Consider the following 27,500-nt stretch of genomic DNA (forward strand, 5'->3'; position numbering starts at 1 on the left):
GGTAAGCTTTTGGCAATCCGTCCTTTTGATGGCTACTGGCCTCGTGGCCCTTCAAGAAGAAGCCTTGGCTGCAAAATGAGCGTCGATTTGTGTGACCACTTGCAAAACTGAACTCAGGTTCTTCGTCTCTTGCTTTCTTCTCAACCCAGGTGCCTTTCTCTGCACTTCTTTTGAGAGAAGAAGAAAGAAGAAGAAGAAGAAGAAGAAGCAAGGGATGTTTTCTCACACTCAAAGTCCTCCAGGATTCTGTGCTCTTCTTCTTCTTCATTCACAGGCTCCCTTTAAGTGCGATGCCATCAGAGTTCAAGGTCAGTCCCTTCAAATGGAGCCATGTTAGGTCTCTGAGGCCACAGGCTGCAGCCACACCTCATTCACACCGCATTCCTCCTGCATTGCAATGAGTTTCCAACCTTCACAATGTCTACATTTAATATGCAAGGAAAGAATGAATCTCACACATTTTAATAACACTATGGATCACATTTTCACATCTTCAGGTGTGATGGGACCAATTATTTGATTCTTTGTTTCATGGTTCTGAATAATGTAAATAAATGCAATGAAATATCTGAAACCGACAAACAAGTTTTGAGAGCATATAGCCTAATTCCCAGGAAGCAATCATGTCTTCAGATAACTAATTTAAAACTGATTACTCAACTGACTTCCGATTTTGCAATCTGCAATAAGCTGCTTATGAACACATTATCCGTGATATCTTTTGAGACTCAATTCAAGTATTAAAGTCAACACCTTAAGAGTTCATTTTCTTCTTTTTCTGTCTCTTGTGTATCATTACGGGGGAGCACACGTACATTCACAGTTCTGGAGATAGAAAGTTTAGGAGAGCTTCAACAACCTTCACATGGCATTAACACAACCCTGATTTGTCTGTCTTCCTCAGAAAAACACCCGGAGGCTGTTCGACCCAACCAAAGCCGAGTGAGAGCCTTTGAATGACTTCACTTGAGGCCAAAAATAAATCAAACAGGCAATGTGACATTCCATGAGGCCATGTGATGCCCATCACTCACCTCACCGCACCAATTCTGTTTGCTATGGCCTGTTTGGTAACCCATGAACACATGGACATGCACGCACACACACACACACACGCACGCCCACGCGCCCCCCTCCACACACACACACACACACACACACACTGTGCTGGCTATTGCCTACAGGCAAGAGAGATTGACTCACGTTGGCTCAAGAAGCAGAGCTCTCGCTCAAATCTACTTTGCCGCATGTTTTCGAATCTGCTCTAATCGATTATGCTCTCTGCTCTCACCAGAACCTTAAAGACGAGCAGAGAATGTCAACAACGACACCTCCTATAAAAGGCATATTTACTTAATCCCTAAAGCCATGGTAGTTAGTGTCATGTGACTGAGCCTCGGCGGTTATGTCACAGTACGGTTCTCACGTCTTACCATCGTCCTGCACCAGGCCTTCTTCGCTCAGCGTCGTCTGCAGCGCCACCTGCTGGGCGCCCCCCACCACCTGCGTCTGGCCCAGCTCCAGCATGGCCTGCTGCTCCGAGCCCACTCCAGAAGGTGGAGGCTGGAGCGTGCCGCCCTCGATCTCCACCTGCATGTCGTGGGCCACCGCTGAGGTGGGGTCCCCCATGGGGTCCCCAGCGAGGGCCCATCTGAGGGGCCCTGCTGCTGGAGCTGCTGGGCCAGCTCGTACCTGCAGAGACGAGACATGGGGGGGGGGATCAATGTGTGTGATCAATTATTATTACAATCAACTCCGTGTTAGCACACTTTTGGCGTGATCCGTTTCTGCAATCGACATGACTGATAATGCTCTTTTGGTTTTTACTCTGAGCAAATGAACTGGATCATACTGATCTATAGTTTAATATCAGACGTGCGCTTCCTATGGGAGTCAGGGCAAACTGCACCTTTTGCGCAATCAATTTCTACAGTCAATTTCCAATCACACTTTTTTGTTTTTGCTCTGTGCCAATACACAGGATCATATTGATCCACACTGAAATGATGAGATGGTGTGTGTGACTGTGCAAAGTCAGGGTCAACAATCTCCGGTCTACGTTTCCCTTTTGTACTTACAGCATGTAGGCGTGGATTTCAGCTCTCAGCTTTCAGCTCATTTCTCCACAGAGAATACCACTTCATAAAACTATATTTTACATCACAAGACAAGAATCCATGGAATTAGGCGACCACGCAGCCATTGAGGAAGACCTGACTACAGCAGATTTAAGTCATGGAGGCATGGAACATAAAAAAACCTCCCTGCAAAACTGACCACAGCTGTCAGTGCGAGAGGACTTTCCTGTGCGGGCGGTACCTGTGTGTTTTCATGTGCTTCCTGCAGTTGGGCGAGGACTTGAAGGTCTTCTGGCAGTAGGGGCACATGTAGGGTCGGAGGTCGCTGTGGGTGGTCATGTGCCGGCGCAGGCTGCCGCTGGTGGTGAAGGTGGTGTCGCAGATCAGGCACTTGTAGGCCTTGAGGCCGGAGTGGGTGCGGATGTGGGCCTTCAGGACCCCGGAGGAGGCAAAGCCCTTGCTGCACTGCACACACTTGTAGGGACGCTCTCCCGTGTGGGACCTTGGGCGCGCGAGAGGGGAACACAGTGGTACTGTGGTCAGCATGAAGCAAAGATAAGTCTCTCACAGAGGAAAGAGTGGCTCCTGTTGTACAACATTCTGACATGTGGATTAGGCTGTTTATCCAGCTCTGGTTGGTCTCAACTGTTCCCATGTCATTCAGTCATTTTATGCACTTATCCACTACAACCACAAAGTTCTGTGAAGCTCTTTGAGCTCTTGGTTCAAAGGACGTACACATATAAAATGTAATTATTATTATTTAAAATCTGCCATTATCCAATGTGGACTTTTTATCATCACCTATTCATGGGACATGACCCAATAGCATGACTGATACGATGATCTACCTGTACTGCAACACAGCCGCCTACATACTGAGTTTGTATTTCTGTATCAGTAAAACATCTCATAATAAAATTATTACATTTGTGCTTTAAGATTTTCTATTGGGTTATGCTACCTGTGATTCTAGGGTGGCATTTCAAGCTCTGCGTTGGCCCCTGATAACCCACTTGAGTGTGCCCTTTTGTGTGAAAACAATGGTGAAATTTCCCAATACATAAAACACACACAGGCAGAATTGAGCAGAGACTGAGAGTATGGATCTCACTTTAAATGTTAGCAGTTAGGGGCCCAGTCCTCTGAGGACACACAGTCTGCCTCTGGATTTGGGGGGAGGTGGGGGCACAATCAATCACCTGTGATGAGAAGCTAATTGGAACGGCAAATGTTCTTGCCAAGATGGCTGTCATAATCTTTAAGGTTAAGTTATGAGGGATTTTATTGGGGCCTCTTTTGTCACTCTTTTCCGTTTCCTATCGGGAAGGTGACCTTTATTACGACAGCGTTTTTCTCTCACTTTGGACCGAAATGGAAAAAAGGATGAAAATGAATCCGGTTGATGAAGTGAAAGGGTAAAATGACTTTCTGAGAAGACCAATGAGTGGCTAGTCAATTACCCATGTCCTGCTTTGAAAGGTTTCGTTCTTCTACTCAAAAAAAAAAAAAAAAAGTAAAGGCTGTGAATTAGTCAAGTCAAGCAGCTAGCAAGACACATGTAAAAGTGTGTCTTCCCACATGTGTGGTTTTCAATCTTAGGAACCATTACAAAGGCTCAAAAAACCACTACCTTATGTACCTATCGGTATAGTGAAGCAGTTTTTATAAACATGTGGGTGTGCACAATTAAGTAATGTTGTAGTGTTTTGACCCAACCCAAATAAACATTCAAATAAAATTAATTATAAAATATTTTATAAATCAACAATATAAAAATGGTATTCATTCATAGTGCACATTTTAGTCAGGGAGCATTCCGTACCTGACGTGCTGTTTAAGATGGCTGGACTTCTTGTAGGCCTTGTTGCAGAAGGCACACTTGTAGGGGCGGTCGTTCTCCACGAGCTCTAGGTAGGGTTGTAAGGACATGCGGGAGTTCTGGCTGTGAATGAGGCCTGTGGCAGACAAACATGATGACATCAACATCGCACGCCAGGCCTTTATGACGTTAACCCTTTTTCTGCACAAGGGCCCTACATCTCACTGAGATGGTTACTGACTCCAGAAAAGTACATGTTGGGTGTATGAGCATGATATTTGTTTCTTCACAGGTGTGTGTGTGTGTGTGTTCAGGTGTGTTTCAAGTATATGAGTGTGAATGAGTGAGCACATCAACATGTTAAATGTACACATACATGTACTGTAGGTGCCGAAAAGGATATATCTACAATATATCATTATTTATCTATGTATCTTTCTATCTATCTGAACATACACAGATATGGCAAAACATCTATGTGCAAAGCCATGTGTATGCAAGAATGTTAACTGTTAAGTGGAAGGTGTAAAGATGTATGTAAAGAGTATGACCGTGAGTGCTTGTGTCCATCGTACCCATGTCAGTGATGAGTATGGGCTCCTGGAGGGGTATGTCTGGTAGGGGCATGCTGCTCTTGGACGCCCGGGCCTTGTGGGGCTTGCGCGGGAACTTGTGCTTCTTCTGCTGCTGCATGCTCTTGAAGTGCGAGGCGATGTGCGTCTTGCGGTGACCCGAAGTGCGGAAGATCTTCTCACAGTGCGGGCAGGGAAACGGGCGCACACCTGACCAGAGGTGAAAAGGTCACACAGAGGTGAAGGGTCGGTGAGGTTTAAATACACTCCCACATGAAAATCTGCTCTTAAATCAACAGCGCCTCTTGTCTAATAAAGCCCAACATGAACACAGCCATATTTTACGATCGTCCCTGCACTCCCGGAAGGGATATATAAATGAATCCTCCTCGGCAAGACACTATGTGTATGTTTGTCACTTAATAGTGTTGATTTTGCTCGGGTCTCAGCTGACAACTGACTTAATGAAAGCTCATGGGCGTTTTGAAATCGGAATCTTAATGAAAAATTATGCACAGACGGTGCTGTCATTCTAATGAGGTATGCGGTTCCGTTTCAACAACACCTGTGCTATTACACTGCGCTGAATTTCTTCCGACGTTTTTACACGAGAAAATATGCGTGATTGTTTAGAGGCCCTGTGGGCTTGACAACATGCTGTCAAAAAGCAGATGCGGGCGGGCGGTCTTCCTTAGCCTGCCATCACCAGGCTAATCTTACAAACAAAGCCAAACAAACACGAGAGCGCTCATCAACATGAAAAACTGGGCTCATCTGGCTGTGAGAGAAATGAAATGTGCCCCCCATGCTGGGGGAGAGAGCCGTGGTTAAGGTTGTCTTCCTGCGGGGAGCAGGCTTACGCCTTCACTGCACGGTTGTAATGAGCTTTGGGCAGAGGTTGCCAGCTGAGTGGAATGATTATGCAGAAAAAGATGAACTCAGGGAAGCAAAAAACTTACTTGGCTTGATCAAATGTGTTTTTCATCAGACACCCTAAACTGCACCACAACTTTATCCCAATTATGTGGTGGCATAAAAAAAAAAAAATTTGCCCTTCAATAAATTGCACTATTATAGGGCAAGTTTAAAGCAGCTTTGAAAGAAAATAATCATTCAAACTAGAGGGCTATGTAAGCCCACTATCATTAAGTGGTTATGATTGAAATGTTTAGAGTTTTTTTAGTGTTATTTGAACAGGCTAATGTTCCTCAGAAGGGTCCCACCTACACATTGTGAATGCTAAGTGCCCAATGTATCACCACTTCCAAGGTCTAACAGCTGGGTGGGTATACATTTCTCTAAATACACTTAACATTTCATCAATTGTCAAACAGATACACTCTGAAGAATACCCCCAGGGAATATGAATGCTGAAATTGGGCACAAACTCATACACATAGTTTCTCATTTTGTTATGTGATTTACAATCAACATCCATGGATCAATAAAAAGTAATGAAAATAATGAATGTTGTTGGCATACATAAAGTTCCACCTTTGGAATTGTATTTAGGCCTTTTGACTAGGCCGTAGATCTTACTGGAAATGAAAGTCATTGTTGTGTCATATCAAACTCCCAATGCTTTTTCATGTCTGTTTCTCCCCTTTTTTTCATTTCATGAAAATTTCATTAGTTTGCTGTTCTATCTTTCCATCTCCACCCCCCCCCGCTTTGCTGAGAGATAAGAAAGCCAACCTGTGAGCACAAGGCCCTCACCTGTGTGCAGGCGTGTGTGCACCTTCATGCTGCCGGAGGTGGAGAAGCACTTCATGCAGAACTGGCACTCGAAGGCCTTGATGCCCGTGTGCGTCTTCATGTGGGCCGTGAGCGTGCTCTTGACCGCGAAGGCGCGGAAGCACTGCTTGCACTTGAAGGGCTTCTCGTGCGTGTGGATGCGGATGTGGCGCACCAGGTCGCTGGGCTTCTTGAACTCCTTGGAGCAGTAGGGGCAGCCGTGCCAGCGCACGCCGTTCTGCTCGCGGATGGTGCCTGTGGAGGAGGGGGGGGGGGTGGGGGGTGGGGGGTGGTGTGCCACAGGTGGTTAGAAAGCAATAATGTCAGCGAGTTCATATCTGCACACATGTGAGTGTACACACACACACACACACACACGCACACACTCACTGCTCACAGTTGGTGAAATAAAGAGGGCTTTTATGCAGGGCTGAATCGCAGATACAAAAAAATTAAACCGAAATCAAATGAATAAAATAAGAACTCAACCAAAACCCGGCCAAGGTTATTGTCATGACTTAACCGACACTTAAATGGACGCCATCTGTGAGATCATCACCAATGTCTTTTATGACCACAGAGAGCATTGTCACTGAGAGGAACACAAAAAAGACTGTGTTGCCCTGAACCCAATTTGAATCAGTGCGCCATCATGCTGTGATATATAATGCAGGCTGTTCCCTTAGTCAAAACAGGTCCCACCATCTCCCAAGGGGCACTTCCCATCCCTACAACGTCCTACACATACACACTCTGTAACCCCAATATTGCTCTACATTCCAGCAATGCCCTTAGCAGTAGAAACTGGAATATCTGACAGTGCTGTTGGTCCATAGACACATGCAGTCACCAGCCATAAGTGCATCGTGTGAAATAATACACTGTTCTCTTCACACCTCAAACAACAGCCAACAACAGTGTCAGTGTCTGGACACACATATGCAGTTGTGTGCCTCTTTGGAACAGAATGAACCAAACTAAGCGTGTATTGCTTCCATTAACATGCAGGTTTGTGTGAAACAGCTGCAGCGTGACTAATATTCTTGCTAATTAACGCTGGTCAATGTTTACAAGGATAACTCCACTGATCCTGACGCCTTTCTAGAGGAGGCTCTCAAGAACCTGTGGCCGTTAGGGGACAACTGCATCTTGTTTAAGGCACAGATCATTAAGCCATACAGTTATACCCAGGGCACTTGCAGAACACATCTTCAATGGACACTTCACAAAGGCTAGGCCAGTTACCACAAGGACATTGGTATGTGTTTCAGACCTTGGGCTAATCAGGTTTTTTTTTTTTTACCAATTACAGGAGAGTTTTTCAATTTGTAACGGCAGCTGTCATTTTGGGCCACATTTTCAGTTCTCAAAATAGACCAGTGTCCAAACTCAACAAAATGCCCAAACAACACTCACACTCTCTCTCTCCAACACACACACACACACACACACACACACACACACACACACACACACACACACACACACACACACACACACACACACACACACACACACACACACACACACACTCCCTGTTCAAGCCATCCAATAGTATCCCAGATCTCATTAAAGTGTTGACACTGAGACAACAGCCTACTAGGCCATCTCCCCATGTGGTCAGAGAGGGATGAGAGAGACGCCTACCTGGCATTTGATCAGGCTTCTTGAAGATGCTCTTCTTCTCCTTCTTCACAAGCCTCTCAGAGCCAGTTGTCTTCCTGATGGCAGAGACGTTGCCCCCCGTCGTTTGATTCTGCATGCCACCATCAGGCCTGGGCAAGACTGGCACACCACCACTGCTGCTCTGGGTACTGTTCTGCACTGGGATGGCACTCAAGCCACTGTTCTCAAGGGCTTGCTATGGACGAAGAAGTTCAATAAACAAATAATAAATTAACACTTTTTTATCAGTTATAGATATTCATCCTGTGAAAATGTTGAGGCAGACTCATTAAAATGCTGTGAATAAGCTTAATCTGATGACGAACGAGTTTCCCCCGATATGTGCTTTGCATTGATCAAAACCCTTAATAATGGACTGAGTTATTAAACTTAGTTGAGGTTTTTCAGCTGCAAACTAATGGGGGTGGGTGGTTCCCAAAGAGGAATGTCTACGTCTGGGTAGACACATGTTCAAACGACACACTGTGAGCACAAGAACAAAACTGTCACCACGAAGAGAGCAGGCTGCACAATGGGACAGGGAGGAAATGACAGCTTAGATCTTAATAATAATAATCATTATTTCCAACCCCCCAAAAAAAACCGAATTGTAACGGAGACCTATCTTTTTTACAATTATGAATGAATCGTGTTTTTCAGCTGAAAGACTGAGACGAAGAAAAAAAAAAACAGTGAAGGAATATGAAAGCTGACAAACGATTAAAAGGATAATGAAATAAATCTCTTCGCCCCCACCCCCATCACGAGGAAGACAATCATTGGCCATTGTGAGCTACTCTAAAAGCGGTGCTCAAACACATGGGGAGAATAATAATCTACCGTGACCTTTGTACGGGAAGAGCACTCTTTTAAATCCCTACAAAGATGGCATGGCCATGCCCCCCCCATACAGACTGAGAGGTTGATTGCTGCCAAGGGCCACGATCTCAGAGGCGAGGGTTCTGTTTCTGTGTTCCCGTTTAAATAGCACTGGCGGGGCCATTGACCGCTTTCTCACCAGGCAAATATACTGTGTATATCTCTTGCATAATGTCTTCTCAATGCTTGCATCGCCTCTACTGCAGTTGAAAACTTTTAATGGTTGCCCCATTGCACATGGAGTCACAGCTATAATTAAGACCTTTGTCAGGTTTTTAATGGCACACACGACACACTGGAACACAGACGTGCATATATGGAGGCGACACAGGACACACACACACACACACACACACGCAGGTAAGCCTGAGGTCGCGGTAAATTTGATTTTCTGCTTTTTCCCATCCTGGACAGTCCTTCCTCAAGGACCCCCCAGGAGCAGTGGGCAGCTTGTAGTGCCCGGGGACCAAGTGAAGTGAACTGTCCATCTTTGGTCAGGGATGGACATGTGTTCTGTTATTTTGCATGTTTTTCATTCTTACTAAAGAGAATAACAAGCCAGCAATCAGATAAATCAGTTGCAATCAGTCCACTCAAATTGCCACGGTCGGGTAAGAGGAACTGTTCATGTGTACATATGTAATAATACATGTATTCATATGATTCACAACGTCTGAGGAGATGTTTGCCTTCTATTTATTTTTGATGGATTTTGATTGGAAATATGTCAATGTGGTCTCCAGGCTAGACTAGCCTCACAAAACAACTGTGCCGGTGTGTACTTTTCCAAATGAACTGGTGACATTGGGCAGTACAAGCGGTTCTAATGTTTTCTGTGAGTTTTTTTTACCCGGCAATGACGCTTTAACTAAACAGAACAGAAGAGTTCTTAAAACCGACAAGTTACGTAGCTCCAATGTTTGCATTCAATTGTTTGGTGATCTATGATTAATACAAAAGCAGATGCGAGGAATTCTTCAAGACTACCTGTGTACATGAGTGTGTATAAGGGTGTGTGTGCGGGTGGGTGTGTGTGTGTGTGTGTATATGGGTGTGTGTTGCTAAATGAAGGCCCGAACCTGCAAGATGTCCTGGTTGATAGCCGTCTCCATGGCGATTGCCTGCACTGGGGGCTGGGTTTGGGTGCTCTCCCCCGTGACCTGCTCGGAGAGTTCCAGAAGCTGCTGAATCACGTCCGTCACCCCCTCGGCTCCCTCTGACCCGGACACGGCCTGACTGGACTCCACCGCCTCCTGACGGAACACAACACACACACACACACATGCAAGATTGTTGGTTTTTCAGAGCTTACATACATGCATCTGCCTCCCATTAGATACATTTAACACACTCCTGCCCTAGTCGTCGTCGTCGTGCCCCCCCCCCCCCCCCCCAAAAGAAAACATAATTTTTTAGTCCCTTCACCTGAAAACAACTTGCATTGCTAATTGACTTGATTCACCAAACTATCCTTACACCTTCCTCCACAGTAATAACCAATAACCTGCAGCGATAAGGAGCGCTCAAACTTCATTACCTGTGATTTGAGCAACACTAAACAAGGGCAAGTAACTCTTAGACTAATTTGTGTGTGTGTGTGTGTGTGTCTGCATGTGTGTTTGTGTGTGTGTGTGCGCGCATGTGTTTGTGTGTGTGTGCGTGCATGTGTGTTTGTGTGTGTGTGTGTGTCTGCATGTGTGTTTGTGTGTGTGTGTGTGTCTGCATGTGTGTTTGTGTGTGCGTGCATGTGTGTGTGTGTGTGTGCGCGCGCGCATGTGTGTGTGTGTGTGTCTGCATGTGTGTTTGTGTGTGTGTGTGCGCGCATGTGTGTGTGTGTGTGTGTGTGTGTGTGTGTGTCTGCATGTGTGTGTGTGTGTGTGTGCGTGTGCGTGTGCGTGTGTGTGTGTGTGTGTGCGTGTGTGTTTTCACCTGAGTGGTGGCAGGCTCCTCCACTTCCACCACTGAGATGTGCATCTTGCTGATGTGTGCGTTTAGGCTGCCCAGCTTCTTGAACACGCAGCTGCAGTCCATGCAGGGGAAGAGGGCCACTCCTTTTGTCTGCGGGGAGAGCAGGGGCAGGGGCAGGGGCAGGGGAAGGGGAATACGTGTTAGCCTGAGGCCCTGATGAATGACCACCAGCGGACATGATTTACAATCAACATCCATGGATCAATAAACAGTGGAAATAATGAATGTTGTTGGCATACATACAGTTCCACCTTTGGAAATGTATTTAGGCCTTTTGACTAGACCGTAGATCTTACTGGAAATCAAAGTGAAATCTTAGGGAGAGGACAATGTTCTGGAAATAAGAGGAAGACTATATCCTGGAAGTCAACGAGGACAACTGCACTGACTCATAGATTATCCTCTACTGTGGAGAAATGTGTCGACAAGCGCGTGTTTTGACACACACACACACACACACACACACACAGACACACAGACACACACACGCACACACACACTGGGGGAGGGTATGCACAGCTTGTCACTCAGTGCAAAATGTCCACCATCGTTGCACGAGTAAGTTATGCACGGAGCAGCTTCACCAGGCGTGAGTCTGCCTGCCCTAGTGCAACTGAAGGGCACTTGTGAGGGAAGCATGCATAACTCAACCGCTCCGGCGCTCGGGGGGATTGGAGAGCACATTCAATTACCCATCAATTAATTTGTGTGCAGCTTTAACCAACGTGCACAAAAACAATAATTTCTGTTGTTTTTTTCCCCCCCACCTCAGAATTAATTAAATTAAACCATGGGAAGGGATGCTCTGCATGATTACAGAAATTAGTAAACACAGATGTCAACAGGTAAACATCCCAGAAACAACTTGATGTTGTCTTTTTTTGACAATCAGAAAAAACATGTTCATCAGAACTGCTTAAGTATCAGTATAGTGGTTGTGTTATAATACTAGGTTGTTGGGTATGAGTTTTTGCATGTAACAGAGAGGTGTGGTCGCTGTAGGAAATCCTCAACAAATATAGCCCAAGGAAGTGAACATCTTTTCCAGCGTGTAACTAAAATAAAAACAAAAATGTGAAAACCCTAACATTCATAGACCTATCTGTGAACAGAAGCAGAGAGAGAGAGAGAGAGAGAGAGAGAGAGAGAGAGAGAGAGAGGATACGGAGGAGACAGTCATCAGACATCTCTCTCTAGCTGAATACTTCAAGCATACGTTTATTAACCTCCTTTACTAAATGCGAGACTGAAGTAACGAATATATCCCTCCATCTCTAGATCGATGTGAATCCGAGGTCTCTGTGGGGCATATATTTCTTCATTTCCTATGTGTATTAACTTCCACAATGCAGATGGCTACTTTACAAATATCTTTGCCTCGTCTTAGAGGACAAAAAAACAGTCCATTAGGGTTGTCTGTGAGGATCTCATTTTAGGCCTAGACACACACACTCTCACTCTCTCTCTCTCACTGAGGAATGCAGCTGGTTTGTTTGGCCTGATTTATTCAGCATCCAGGGAGTGAGTTGACTGAGATGAGTCAGACCTCTTAAAATCAGGTATAATGATGCACCAGGGAGAGAGAGACTTGAAGAGGGAGAAGGAGAGAGGGATGGAGAGAGTGAGAGGGAGAGGGAGTGAGAGAGAGAGACTTGAGAAATGAGAAATTACAAATGAGAAAGCATATGAAGAGCCCAATCTGGCTCATTTTGTGTTCTTATTATGTAGTACCGATATTCCTGCATTATTTCTATTCTAACATGCTTCTGTACATATGGTTCTGTACACGTGCTGTTTGTATGTGCACGATGCATGTTTCGCGTGTGTGTGTGTGTGTGTGTGTGAGTGTGAGTGTGAGTGTGTGTGTGTGTGTGTGTGTGTGTGTGTGTGTGTGGTTGTGTGTGTGGTTGTGTGTGTGTGTGTGTGAGTGTGAGTGTGAGAGAGAGAGAGAGAGAAAGACAAAGACAGTGTTCGACTTTATGAAAGTATATGTGTATTTGCACTGAGTCGAGTCATTTACATTCGAATATGGTCAGGAACTGTGGGAAGGAAGATGGCCCAAAGACAGAGATGCCGGGTATGGGGGTGACTGATGCCGGGTATGGGGGAGCTGCCTACCTCGGAGTGCACCCTCTGGATGTGCGACTGCAGGTTGCCCTTCTGGGAGAAGGAGGCCGGGCACAGCATGCACAGGTGGGGCTTCTCCCCCGTGTGTCTCACCATGTGGGTCTGCAGCACCACCTTCTGGTTGAACGCCTTACCGCAGTGTGTGCATTTGTAGGGTCTTTCACCTAGTGGAGGAGGACACGGAGAGGAGGAGAGAAGAGAGAGAGAGAGAGAGAGAGAGAGAGAAGGAGCAATTGGTGGAAGGAGGAGAAGGGAGAAAAGGGAGGGGAAAGGGAGAGAGTAAAGAAGAGAGGAGGATGGCAGGAATAACGTGGGCAGGAGGGGAAATAAAGGAAGATAAACAGACACAGAGGAAGACAGGGTGTCCAAGAAAATGAAACCAAGAGAGAGTGAGAATGAAAGAGAGAGAGGTGTGTGTGTGTGTGTGTGTGTAGAAAGAGGACGAAAATGAAGTGAGAGAGAGAGAGAGAGAATTCAGCGTGAAGGTGTATACAGCCTGTCAAGATGGGACGTAAACACTTGTGATAATCTTCCCCATGACAATTAGACTCAGGATCTTGACACTAATTTAGTGAGGCACAGTTTAAATGAGCACACAGGGACATTGAGGAGGTCCTTCGGTGACACTCCTGTGTAGCGGTACGAGACCTCCTAATGGCTGTTTTACATTCAGAGGACAGAACAGCCTTCGTCTGCAGCCTTAGTCATCTGCCAAGCCCGGTGCGACTAAAACCACGTTGCAAGACAGGTGGGGTGGTGAAATGGTGAGGGACCACACCAGGAGAACTCTTGAGGTGTAATTATCTGTACGAGGCCTTGTCTCAGTTGCTTTGATGCTGCTGACAAAACCGTGGTTTTAGGAGACCCCAAGTGGCTATTCTTTGGCAGTGCAATTATTTTAAATCTCTGAAAGCAACTGGCAGCTTTTCTTTCGTTTGTTTGGTTTTAATGGCTGCATGGATTTCTTTTAAAGGGGAGAGGAGGGGCGGCAAGTTGTATGACACAAGTCCTTAATCCACAATGGTCTACTGAAATTGCAAAATGGATACACAAGTGTCAAACGTTCATGTGGACCACAGTTCAAATAAAATATCAAAAAGCTTTGCAGCTGAAGCAGGAATAACAGAACAACTGTAATTCAGATTATTTTGACTTACCTGTGTGGATTCTGATATGTCGCACCAGCTGACTGGGTTTCTTAAACGTCTTCCCACAGTGCTGACAGCTATTTGTGAATCCGCTCCGATCAATGTTCTTCTTGTAATTCCTTGAACTAGTGAGTATTGGCCTAAAAGATAGATGCACAGCACGCATTTCAGCACACAGCAACATTGCATAACTTGAAAGGAATCTCGCACCAGATGGGTTCGACAGTCGCCGCCACACCTACAATCCACTCACCTGGCTTTCACATGCGTCTTGACATGTTCTTTAAGCTCAGCGGGGGTCTTGAATTCCTGGCGGCAGGTCTTGCAGGTGTAGACCTTGCATCCGGAAAGTTCTTTGCGGTGCTCCTCCATGTGCAGAGTCAGCTGACTCTGTAGGTTAAACTCATCTCCACACTCACCACAGATCAGGTTCTGACGGCCGGTGAAAGAGAGCACAGGACCAACCAGGAAGAGAGATGGGGTAATAAGAGAGGATCATTAATGCTGATGGGTCATGCACTAGAAGTCCCTCCAAATGGATTTGTGTAAAACTAAGGGTGAACAGATTTTTTTTTTTTTTTTTTACAACTATCAAACTTTTTGGCCCTTTCTCTTGAAACTGGTAGCACAAAAATCATACATTCGAATGAACAACAACTAACGGTGTGTTATAATATAATGTGCTATTATATATAACATCATAACATAAAAATGTGAAAAAAGTTAACCAAAGTAACTGGAGAGATCAACTCCCTACACTTGATGGGTGAGAAGTCCATCCCTGAGTGCCGTCTAGTTTCCATAAATCCCCTATCTTTGCTACAGTATGTATGATTTAAGTCCAACAGTATTTCCCCCCTCTAGAAGGACTCTTCACACACCTCCTCTTTCTCGTGGAGCATGATGTGGGCCTTGAGACTGGCCACTCTGGAGAACCTTTTGTGGCATGTTGGGCAGACGGGATCTGTGGTGGTGTGGGTGGATTTGTGCAGCGTCAGGTTAAACTCCACGTTGAAGGACATGGGACACTGGTCACAACGGTGAGGCTATAATGAGAGAAGGACAGGGAGACAGTGAGGGGGGGGGTAAATGATCAAGGAGGGGCGAGAGAATTGAAGAATCAATACACTATGTTCCAGAGACTCCCAGACACTGTACAGACTCATAACACCACCACCACCACCTCCTACTGCTGCTGAGAAACTTTGATGAAAGACACCGTATCTCTGTGTAGAATGTCCCTGTGGAGGACACGAGGGAAAACCCATTTTCTTGGGCAAATTCATTATTAGGACTATGCTCCCTCTACAAGCAGAAGTTCAATTTGCTCAACACCCTCAAAATGTCTCTACCTTTAAAGGATTTTCTCTTCGGCCTGCTTGTGTATAACCTGTTTGCAAAGAACTTCTCAGTTTTAACAAAGGAATATTGAACACGTAAAACTCTGGCACTAACAATTGCATAGCCTGATATTTGTTTCTGAGATGGAGCCTTTTAGTATTCTGTGGAGTACTGTACTTGAAAAGACAGTAAACCAATCTATGCATCCACAAACTGTCTGCAATAAACTTCAATCTGGCATAGTTAGTGTGCTATACATCTCATATGTGAGAGGGCATATTTAGAGAGCACACATTTCATTAGCATGTGTCCTACACTACACATTTTGAACCTGAGCTGTAATTAAATGCTTGAACCAACTCCTTTACTGACCAGTCCAATGCCTGAAACACAAAAGACAGACAAAAGAATGGGAGTGGCACAGCAATGGCTTTTAAAAGTACTAACAGACAAATGCAAACAAGCAGTGAGAGTAGTTTGATTAAAAAATGCATTATATGACTCATACAATCCACTTGCCTTGTCATTGGCCTCATGGTCTCGGTGATGCCTCTGTAACTGGTTTTCTGTGTTGAAGACCTGAGAGCAAATTTTGCATCGGTTCTCCTTGGACTCTGCATGACTCCCATTTTCAGACTCCTGTGGACCCTCTGCTCAAACCAACAAAGTCCAAAGCGTTCAGAGAGTGTCTTATCTTTGCATTAAGAGTTCCCCTTAACCACACAAAAAGTCCTCTAGGAACTGTTGGCCACATAACAACCTGTTCACAGAATTGCTGTGAGGAGTGTATATTATATTATTAGATAACAACATTGTAGGAATCTTCTTTTAAATCTGAGTGGGAAAGACCAACCAGCTGGTTGTGTTCTTAACCATTCTTACCTGACAAACATCTTGTTAAAGCAGCAATACAGAGTTCTGTTCCAAAACTAGTAAGCTAACTACCTAAAAGGCATGCAAAAACCTTGCAAACACCACCAACAGCCCAGCTGACACTGATAGAAGCTTGCCAACACACTAACTGGTGTCTTTCGGCAGTTTAGCTGGCAATGTCATGCGTGTGGAGCTTTTCTTCCATTTTTGCAGGGTCTACCAGCCCGTACACAGAACTACATAGGGCATATCCTGGATGGCTAGTGGGGAAGACACAGGTGTTTATCTGTCCTTCACATGACCATATGCTATCAAAATGAATTTGAGGATGGTACCTAAACTAGTTGCCTATAAAACCATATCTCAAAAAGTGTAAAATTGTTGCATAGTGTTACTTTAAAGCATAACAAAGTGTCAGTCTCATGTGGCTGCAGAAGACTATTATTTCATGAGGGATTTACTGCTTTTTTCCGTAAAGGCGCAGTTTATGATTATAATTCAACACCCTTCTTGTCAAATTGTAGACACTACCTTTAACTGCCATGCCATACTTAAAAGTTTGTTTTGATACAGCACTAATAACAAACACCACAAATAAAACTATATCCATATTCAAAGAGATGTAAAATGCAACTCACACTTGAGGATACAAATAAGGCATGTAAAGGTGTTTGTTTTTTATTATTAACATCAATCTGATGATAAGGAAACTGAGCAATTTCTCAGTCCTGGAACAATCAATAACGCACAAGGTCTTCCCAGGAACAGTTTCAAATAGTTGTGTCAGTCTTTTTCTGTGAGGCCAAAAACTACTTGTGTGGTTGTATCCATATCCCCATACATTAGCATTCACTTCCTTAAGTTGATTCGTTTGAGACTACATGAATTACTCTTACTGACTGGAGTTCCTTTAGATAGATTACTTCTGCATTGTTTTACATTTAGGGCCTTCTTTCAGGTGTTAAATAGAAGACAGATGTAAAACAGAAGACATGCCCTTTTTCAGGGTTGCATACTGTCCCATTTTCCCCTACGTTTTGAGTTCTAAAACATGACCAAACGTTACACTGAATATTCAAATATTTTCTTTGATATCAGAATTGTTCGTCTTAGCAAACTAAAATGGTAGAGACATATCTGGTTAAATGTACTAACAGGGGGGCAATGTGCAACAGCCTAATAGCAGTCAGTGGGAAAGTCTACCTGGACATGACATTACATACCTCCTGTGGCAAATATTTAAGACAAGGTATTAGATGTCTCAAGGAATTGTGAGACCTTAACGTATGCGCCACTACTCTACCCTAAGCATGTTGCAAATTGCCGCATTGAATATTGTGAATTTAATGCAAGTTTACGTGGTGCGTTTAAAGAAACTTTAAACTTGTCCTGGAAGTGTTTCAAAACTTTGTCAACTGCACTGGTTCAATTGCAGGGTGGATGATTTGTACGTCCCTCCGTAAAGATCAAGTTGACAAACAAAACTATTTTGGAACAATTTGCAACATAAAAGTAGAGGAGAGGTCATGTTAATGTTTCTGCCATTAACAGTTGCCAACTTAACGAGACATACTGTCCTTTTCGTGGGTAGTTTCAAATATAAACAATTCGCTAGCTAGTGAGGAGAGCTAACTTAACGTTGAAATTAGCGGTCACAATTTTGTCTCCACCCCGAGTCTTCTGTTAAATGCAATTGGCATTATTTCTGTACTGTTGACATCCAAGACAGTGAAACAAATACTTGTTCAAAACCATATGATAATTTCAGCTGTCTAAACTTCGCTTGCTGAGACTCCCTATCGCTAGCTAACTTCACTACACAGGCTAACACGAAAGCTGCTTATAGTAGGCAGCAAGCTATCTTTGCTAACAAACACTATCGTTAACGTTGTTGGAACCAAAGGTAAGCTAGCAGCTTTCAGCTAGCAGAACCATCATCGCCATTCCTCAAAACCATGAAATTGTGTCGGTGTAGATGATACCAATGTCAGAGACAAACACATTTCAGATATAAATGTGCTCCCCTAACGATGTTTCCTGTCCAGTGCTTTAAATTAGACTGGATCTGAATAAGTAGAGCCACCAAATGTTATTAATATCATTCCGCCTCAATCACTCCTTTCGCAGCACAAAGAAATGGACACCCGCAATACTATATCCGGGGACTATATACACAATGTTGAAGTGTTCTTTTCTGACACATGACGACATTTCCTATAGTATAGTACACTTGTTATAAAAGCTTGAAATCTGTTCTTTTTATTCGTGGTAATTTTGTACAGTTTACCTGTTCCGTCGTTTGAGTTATCCCTCACTTTTCGAGGCCGGCCCCGCGGCATAGTTCCAGGTTTCAGGGCGGGTGTACTGTGAACGATTTGGATTTCAAAATGGCGACTGCTGTACGGAGAGCTCCTCGCGGAGACCGAGACGGGGAAAGCAACAAGGCCATGAACTTCTCTAGGCCGATATGGTGGCTCGATGTGGTCGATGCATTTACGGGAAAGGGAGACATCTAGCGTTCAGAACTGAATGAAAACTTTTCTTGGCAACCTTTTCAGAAAATTGTGTAGGTGCCCTACCTAAGGATGGACCATGCAAAATCATGTTAACAACATGGGAAATGGCATTCAATTAAAATGGGTTTAAACGAGTAAATCACTCTAACCTAACACCCTGTATTGGAAATAGGCTAAAAGCCTCTAAAATGGTCACAACACAAATACATTTACTATAGCCCACACTTATGTTGCTTTGGTACCTAACCATTTCTAACATCAAACATTTTACCGAAAGTAATTGCATTCAAAGCTTAAAATGTTTAGAGAAAATTATGATGTAATCTATCGCTAAGCTGAACTATTGAAAACAAAATTTAAGATCTGTCTTTACAAGATAAGCATATCGTGTTCGTTGGTAGCCTACAATAATAATTTAACACAGATTATGTTCTGAATTTGGCCCTGATATGTATATTTGCCTATTTTCCAGAGATAATGATTATTAAGAGATAACAATGCATCTTAAAGTACTTGATGTCTTTCTTAAATCGATTGATTTCACATTTCAGTTGTAATTTTCATTTTACTTATATAAAGCTACAATAGGTATATGAAGACGGTATATTAAAAACAGGAGGTTAAACCATTAAAGCTTACGCTTCTAACCCACCAACAAAGCATTTCTTCCTAAATCTGTATAGCAAGGAACCCTTCAAGAATCTTTGTCCCCACATCCCATTTGGATACAGTTTGCTCTGTTGAAAAGAATGATTGAAACCTGCCAGTTTACTAATAAACACACATTCACACACACACACACGTGCTAATGCACAAACATCCATATTGTACATGGTTGTTTTATCACAACCTTATTATACAAGAAGAAGAAAAATATGTCAAGCTAAGCAGAAAAGGACCATTATGATTAAAGCAGAAAGATGATGTGTATCATCATGGACTTGAAATGATAACAAATGAAGTCCAGGGTAACAGCCACAACAGATTACATGATATAAGCTTTAATTAAAAAAATTTTCCCACAGCTCCTACAATAAAGTTTTTCTAGTCTTCTGCAGAGTTATCTTTACAGTAAAATAAATTTATGATGGCTTTATTCTAACATCAATTTAGACCTACATTTGCCTGACAAGGATTTGTATTTCACTCTACAAGCCTTATGATACATGTCTGTCTCTCCCTGTCCCTGAGTTTCTTCAGACCTCCCATCCCAGAGCTTTCCAGTCTCCTTCATTCGTGTAGCTGAATAAAAAGACTGTCATCGAAACGTTCTCATGAGGACCCTAGTCCAGGTGCTCTCTATGATGTAAGTGTATTTTGTTCGATATGGCAGTGCTTGTGGTTTGAATGACATGTATGCCTCTTGGGCAATTGCCTGTCTCATTATTGTACAGCAGGAAGTATTCTCGTTTGCAAACCTGTCAGGCAGAAGTTAAACAAATAATTCGTTTTGGTGTGTTTATATGGGTATTCTGTTTATATCCATTTTATAATTGTACATAATCATACTTTTGATAATAATTTGATAAACTCATAGTCTACCAGGTCTATAGCAATGGATTCCCCCCAAGAAACAAGACATGTGTGATCCCTTTCTTGAGCAGCTAATAAACATTTCAAGTTTTTGAAAATTATTTGCCTATTTTTGCTATTTATTAGCATGTTTTTTTTCCATGTTTATGAGTTTTGCAAATCCAGTGTATTCAATCTATGCCCATCCTCATTTGATTGGTTATTGAATATGGCTCATCACACTTGCTATGCAGTATTTCACCAGCAGAGAGTGGTAGAGAGTTACTGATGATAAACAATAGTGCTTGAAGTGATAATGTGCTAATTGTCAACAGGCAGCCTTAGCATCTAAAATAAACAGGGGGCTGTTGAATCTCATCTGCCGGCATGTGTAAGGATAAGGATGTATATGATAACCCTTGACATGGCTGGATGGCAATGATTCTCCCCAAAAAAGAGAAAGTTGCATTTGTAGTGTGTGATGTTCCTGACAGGATTTGCAAGACAAATGTTTCATTATGTATTTGTTCCACATATGAGATTTAACATATCATTTAGAGGGCTAAGCGAGCTTAAAACATGTCAAATGAAACACTTCAAAGCCATTCTGTGGGTCAACTTACTGACACGTTTGACTAGGACCTTTATATTGAATCTTTCTTTTATCGAGGTTTTAGCTATGATAGTACAGGATAGTAAGAATGATTCAAGTTCTTCTGAATCAGTCTGGCAAAGAAAGAGATTCAAATCCATGAACGTTATACTACAGCTGTGAACCTCTCTAGTGAATGCCAGGGCTGTTTTAGAAGTGTGAATAAGTTGGTGTAATATGACACCATTGCAGCTAATGGAGTCAATGGTGCCACCCACTACCGTAGATCTATTGAATCGTGCCATCTGCCCCACTTCCCCACCACGCACACTCACACTCACACTCACACACACACACACACACACACACACACACACACACGCACACGCACACGCACACACACACACACACACACACACACACACACACACACTCACAGGCACACTCTCCCTCCCCAGCACTCACCTTCCAGAGCACATATGACCAGGGCACAAGCTCTCTAGCACTCTTTCACACACACACACACTCACACACACACACACCGTACAAACCCTGATGTCCCCCCGCTCTCACACACACACACACACTCACACACACCCTGCTACCTTCTCATTCTCTCTCTCTCTCTCTCTCTCTCTCTCTCTCTCTCTCTCTCTCACACACACACACACACACACACACACACACACAAACACACACACACACACATGCACACTATGCTCCCTCCGCACACAGACACACCCAGGCCTCGTCCTTGCACCATTTTGCACAAGTCCTGTCCTTCCTTGCTGGCCCAAGTTGCATCGTGGGCCCAGCAGAGGGAGAGTAAGCAATCCATGTGCATTGTGTTGGAACATCTGTTCCTGTGCTCCTCGCGCTTGGACGACTCATCCCCATTAGAAGAACAAAAGCCTGGACACTCTGACCTTGAGGGGTTGTCTATGCACCCCACCCCCCCCCCCACCAGCATCCACCAAGTCCCAGTTTCTCTCTCTCTCTCTTTCTCAGACACACTCATCTCTCTCTCTCTCTCTCTCTCTCTCTCTCTCTCTCTCTCTCCCCCTTCTTTTATCATGTCACGCTACGGTCAAGAGGGGAGTTATCAATCATGGAATTGTCACCAACAATGGCGGGGCTTCGTAAAGCCTACCTTTCTGAGGTAAATAAATAAAGCCCAAGAGAAGATTGAGAGGACAAAAAGAGAATACACTGAGAAATTCACTGACACACGCACCATCTCTTTCATTCTCCTTTGCTCTCTTCAGGAACGTAAAAGAGCATGCTTCTTTTTCGGTTTGTGATCTGTCATGATGCACCATGATTTCTCCTCCGCCGACCGGAGTCGGTTCAGCCACCTAAGGCACCCCCATGTTTAAGGCACTGACTCGGGTTACTCTAGGCTGCAGATCAGTGATACAAGAGGCACTTTGTTACAGTCACCCAGACCTGAAGTCAGACTTTGAAATGCAGATTCATCAGCCCACGGGGGGGAGGGCCACTCACGAGGCCTGTTCTCAGAACTGACATTCCCCAAAATGATTCCCTTAAACCAAGAAAAAAAATATAGTGGCTTTCTCTTGCTCTGTGCTACTAGAAAATACCACCTGCAAATTCACATTCACTTATAGCTTACGTTAAGTTTTTTTTATTACTATTCTCTAACTGAAAGTATTGACACATGCACTCTTGCAGTGTCTGTTTTTGGAGGAATGCAAACGGCGACCTTGGTCACCACCACCATCGCCAACAATGACCGTGTGTCATCCCTGCCCCCCCCCCCCCCACCCCCCAGCCACAGGAACACATTCATTTTGTGAAGGAAGCTGCGCAATCAAGAAAGGAAGTTGGTTCAAGTGAACACACATGGCTCTTCATAACCTGCTTCGTGGGCAGTGGGAGGAATTTAGAGGCAGTGTCACAGGTAACAGGAACTGACCTTGTCTTGTTGATACCCCACAGTCCTTCAGCTCTCCAGCACTCGCTCTCTCTCTCTCTCTCTCTCTCTCTCTCTCTCTCTCTCTCTCTCTCTCTCTCTCTCCCTTTCTCTCTCTCCCTTTCTCTCCCTCCCAGGTGCTGTGATGTGACTGGTGTGCTGTCACAGAGGCACGTCAGCCACTGTAAGTGGATTCATGAAAACAGCTTCTGACAGCACAGGTCAAGCCTGGCACCTTCACTGGCGACCCTGAAAAAAGATAGGAATTGGCCAATGCAGTGCAGGAAATACAAAATCAGCACTAGACGGCTTGCAACTCTCATCTTTCTTTCATAGGATGTGTCACAGCAACTTTTGCATGCAATTGCCGTACAAACGTTTGACTTCACTACCTACCACTATCACTAGATAATTAGTGTTTGGATCAAACTGCCGCTGTTCATTACTTAAAGGACATGCCCATGTTGTCAGGTTTAGTTTTGTTCACAACTTTTCGAGTGATACTACTTTTCACTAGGAAAAACTCAGTTGCAAATATTGTGCCACTGTGTTCTGCTGCAAAGAATCTGTATTGCAGTGCCATCTGTCTTTGTGTCTAGAACCGTTGAATTGTTTGCTTTAGCAAGAACAGCTTTTTCCCACACCAGGTGTTTGTCCAAAACATATTACAAAAAAGTCCAAATGCACACCATGTTTTTACACACATGGTACGTGCAGAATGAATAGAGTTTCTACACACATCAACACCATCAGCATAACCCACTAAATCAACTCTCTTGATCGTTGTTGATGGGTGTAGGTGTTGCATGAAAATGACACTATATGGAGGAAAACAAGTTAACCCCAAAGGAGCATGGGTAGTCTTCCGGAGAAGAGAATATGTTATACAGAGAGACAGGAGTTGTCAGGGATGGGACTGTTGCCGTGAGAACAGCAGAACAGGAGGAAGCTTGACTGAGGAGATGGGGGGAGGGGGGGTCTAGTCGTTGCCATGGCGTAAGTCAGAACGTCTCTCTCTGTGTGTTGGGGTTTTGAGGAAGTAAAGCAACAAAGTGAATATGAAAGGCAGATAGCTGTTTCATAGAACACAACAACAAATGTCATAGTTCAACTTTCAATATATTGTTATTGCAAGCCTAACATTTTTGTGTAATGTATTTTTATTTTTTTTACATGAGTGACTGATACTTAACAAACAACAAAACCAAACACCTTATAAAACAGAGTGTGTTACCATTAATAATGCATGTCTGAGTACTGCAGAGAGATGCCACACAGACCCTAGACAGAAAAAGAGCAGGGTGTGCAGTGCACACTTGGCCTGATATTCAGTGGAGTGAGGGCTGTTAACATGCCTGAGATGCATTCAAAATGGCACCAAAAAAAAAATCATCTTGATTCCTTTAAAGACAGAAGGGAAGAGAGAGGGTGTGTGTGTGAGAGAGTGAGATCAAGAAAATAAAAGCGCACAGGCAGACATTTGATCAGACACCAGGGGAGGAGCTGGTGAGTGGTTTACAGCAGCGCAGCGCAGCGCAGTGCATCTCCCTCCCCATACACCAGGGTATACTCACTTCATCTCGCCACTGGAGCCTGGGCTTTCACAACCTCCACCTTGTGCGAGCCATAAAGCATTTCTCCCCCCAAAATGCTCATAGAGGTAATTGCTTACCCCCCACCTCAACATACGCCCCCTCAAACACGCAGTCTTGGGCAGGATGAGGAACGGAAGCAGAGCCTGTCGTATGTCCTGTTTTAGTGTGTAGTGCTGAGGAGATCTATCTACAGCCTTTACACATAAACACAAACAAACACACACACACACTCACACACACACACATATATATACACACTCTCAAACCTAATTACAGGTATCGAGGAGAGAAAAGCTGGAGCAGATGAAAAGCAGGAAGATGCTTTGATGGATTGCACTGCAAACAGGTCATTTACATGACAATGAAATAGCTGTGAAGAATGATGCAAGGATTTGGACAAAGATTTTAGAAAGAGGGAGAGAGAGAGAGAGAGAGAGAGAGAGAGAGAGACCTACATTGAGTGCCCTAAAGGTAAATAAGATATATAAAAAAAACTATGATTTTGAATAGTATATTTCATGCTGTGGAAAATGTCTGGTGTACATAACAGTGACCCAATTTTCAAATGAGTGGGCCACATATGGAAACAGCGTGGTTTAAGGGACACACTTGCTAGTCACTATACTATAGTCTTGTATGGCAACCACACACAATAGCCTTTGCATCCACAATAAAGAGCAGTTCTCTGGAGGAAGGTGAACCATGCTGGCCCTCACAGTTCATACCCTACTGAGAGCTGGACAGTCCATGGAAATGAGAGATGCCTGCCAAGAAGAGCTTTTAAGAAAAGGTGTAAGATCTCACCCTTTGACCCTTTGTTCTGAAATCCAACCTTGACCTCCCCCTTCAAGATCTTAGCATTTTGTCTTTGAAGAGGGAGGGGGGGGGACAGAGTTGAAGTATTTTCTATGACGTCGTGTGCCATGTAAATATTTCACCACTGCATATAAGCCTCTGGAGGAGAAAAAAAGAAGAGCAGAATGGGACATGCTAGTTTTGTGAGTGTCAGCAGATGAGGTGTCCCCCCGCTATAGATCTGTTCAGTTTGTGCTGTGGACTGTGAACTGTGTCAAAGGACAGCGCTGCAGCTAAGTGGTATATAGCACACGGCAACAACCCCCCCCCCCCCCACACACACACACACACACACACACACACTCCTTTATCTCTTTTTTGTCTTCTGTCTCTGGTTACTCACAGCCTGTAACAGCTCCATCTCCCCAAAAGAAGCACATACATAGATACGCTAAGCACACAGCCTCTAGTTATTTGTGCTTGGGGCTTTTGTCTGGTGTTTTTACCAGCAGTAGTTCTGTTTTACGTGTTTGTTTGTCTGTTTATTTTTTTTTACACACTTCCTGGTAATTCAGGACGGTTTTGAGTATAACATGACTCACATGCGCCAGAGGAATGCAGGGCCCCGGTCAAGAAAGCGGGCCAACCAATAGGGAAATCAGTATTCAAAATTATACCTGCTCTGCAAACTGCATGCATAATGCAGTTCTTGAGAAAACAGACACTGGGAGTAGGAGGGTTGGGGGGAGAGAAAGAGAGAAAGAGAGTGAGCAAAAGAGCGACAGGGAGAGAAAGAACAAGAGATGTATGGAGAAGGAGCGCACCACACCAGGCACACCAACTGGAAAAAGCAGGACACAACATTTTTTGAACCATTATCATTGCAGGTTTGCAGTTACGATAACCCTCCCACAATAGTGTGATCCAATTTATTTTTTTTAATATGCATTTCATTGTGCCTTGAATTAACATGAACAATGGATCCCCCAGGGACCCCTGCAGTAGGCCCTGGGAAAAAGAAAGTTGGGTTCTCCCGATGAGCTCAGCCATCTCTGAAGGCCCCATGGGAGTGAGCCTCGCCACTGATTAGAACAGACAGCCATGGTTTTGGCTTTACTATCATAATCATTCAGGATCTGCATTAAAGCACGGAAGAACTCAGAACAAATACATTTTTCATATGAAACACTCTCCCTTTCTGAACAGTTTAACTTTATTTATTCAGCGTGGTTACTGTTGCGTTTATATTTTAAGACATTTTCACTTAGGACATACTTCTTGCCATAATCATGGTCATCTTTCTTCAGTGGAGCGAGGAAGTTCTTAAGAGCAATTGAAGTTTAGCCTGTTAACTCCTATGTCACATCCTGTGACATTCTTTTCTAGACGAAACATATACATCATGAAATGTGTTACATGCACAACTTATTCCACAGCAATACTAGCACGAGGCTTACACAAAGCCATAGAAAAGAGATGTAAAAAAAAAAAACACAAATTTTTATGTAGTTGAACTTTATTTACACATTTACATAGACAAACATATCCTTTTTAATGCTTTACACTTAAAACATGAATATTGATATGATGAAGTTCAGTAGTTCAATTGATTCATGGTGCCAATGCTTGTAGATTATCTTTTTATTGAAAACAGTTACTGATTTTTAGGGACCCGTATGATTGAGTGTTAATATCTGCACTGCACTTAATATCAGAGTGCCAGTAGATTATGCTTATGTAATTGTAGGTCACAAGAGCTCTTGGTGAAGATTAACTCCCTCCTGTTCAAAATTGGTGCTGAACATGGGCGCACCACCAGGGCCTCTGTGTGCTGTGGTTTCTCACTCTCCGCCAGTGTGGTGACGCCCAGAGGTGAGGAGGACACAGGGCAGAAGAACGCCACACCAGGTCGGTCCCCTCTGCTGTGTTTTAACATGGGGACATGCTAACTCCCCTCTGCTGTGTTTTAACATGGGGACATGCTAACTCCCCTCTGCTGTGTTTTAACATGGGGACATGCTAACTCCCCTCTGCTGTGTTTTAACATGGGGACATGCTAACTCCCCTCTGCTGTGTTTTAACATGGGGACATGCTAACTCCCCTCTGCTGTGTTTTAACATGGGGACATGCTAACTCCCCTCTAAAAGGCCAGCGAAAAGCCCCTAAAAAGATCTGAGGTAAGGTGTGAGGAGAGCTATTGCTGTTATTACTAAGAGCCCAGATGGTATTAAGGCACTCTTAAGGGTGGTAATGACCAGGCACAACCTTTGTTCCCTTAAAAAGTATTCTTACAGTAAAACATTTATCTTAAAGGCTGTAACACATTTATCTTAAAGGTATGTTAACGGT

The 27,500-nt window shown here is 43.9% G+C and overlaps 1 protein-coding gene across 1 annotated transcript in view; it reads right to left on the minus strand.

The window, feature by feature from the left end:
- Nucleotides 1-18,829, minus strand: part of LOC105893968 (zinc finger protein 236) — a 56,147-nt gene extending 37,318 nt beyond the window's left edge. The window contains 15 exon segments of the mRNA XM_031576952.2: nt 1,434-1,547; nt 1,550-1,692; nt 2,320-2,580; nt 3,904-4,036; nt 4,476-4,682; nt 6,189-6,461; nt 7,854-8,067; nt 9,830-10,003; nt 10,680-10,808; nt 12,837-13,009; nt 14,003-14,133; nt 14,247-14,425; nt 14,875-15,039; nt 15,854-15,984; nt 18,495-18,829. Coding sequence (XP_031432812.2) covers nt 1,434-1,547; nt 1,550-1,692; nt 2,320-2,580; nt 3,904-4,036; nt 4,476-4,682; nt 6,189-6,461; nt 7,854-8,067; nt 9,830-10,003; nt 10,680-10,808; nt 12,837-13,009; nt 14,003-14,133; nt 14,247-14,425; nt 14,875-15,039; nt 15,854-15,984; nt 18,495-18,546 — 2,479 coding nt within the window. The 5' untranslated portion in view covers nt 18,547-18,829.
- Nucleotides 18,830-27,500: the final 8,671 nt, after the last annotated feature.

Source organism: Clupea harengus, chromosome 11 (genome assembly GCF_900700415.2).
Source record: "Clupea harengus chromosome 11, Ch_v2.0.2, whole genome shotgun sequence".
NCBI lineage: Eukaryota > Metazoa > Chordata > Actinopteri > Clupeiformes > Clupeidae > Clupea > Clupea harengus.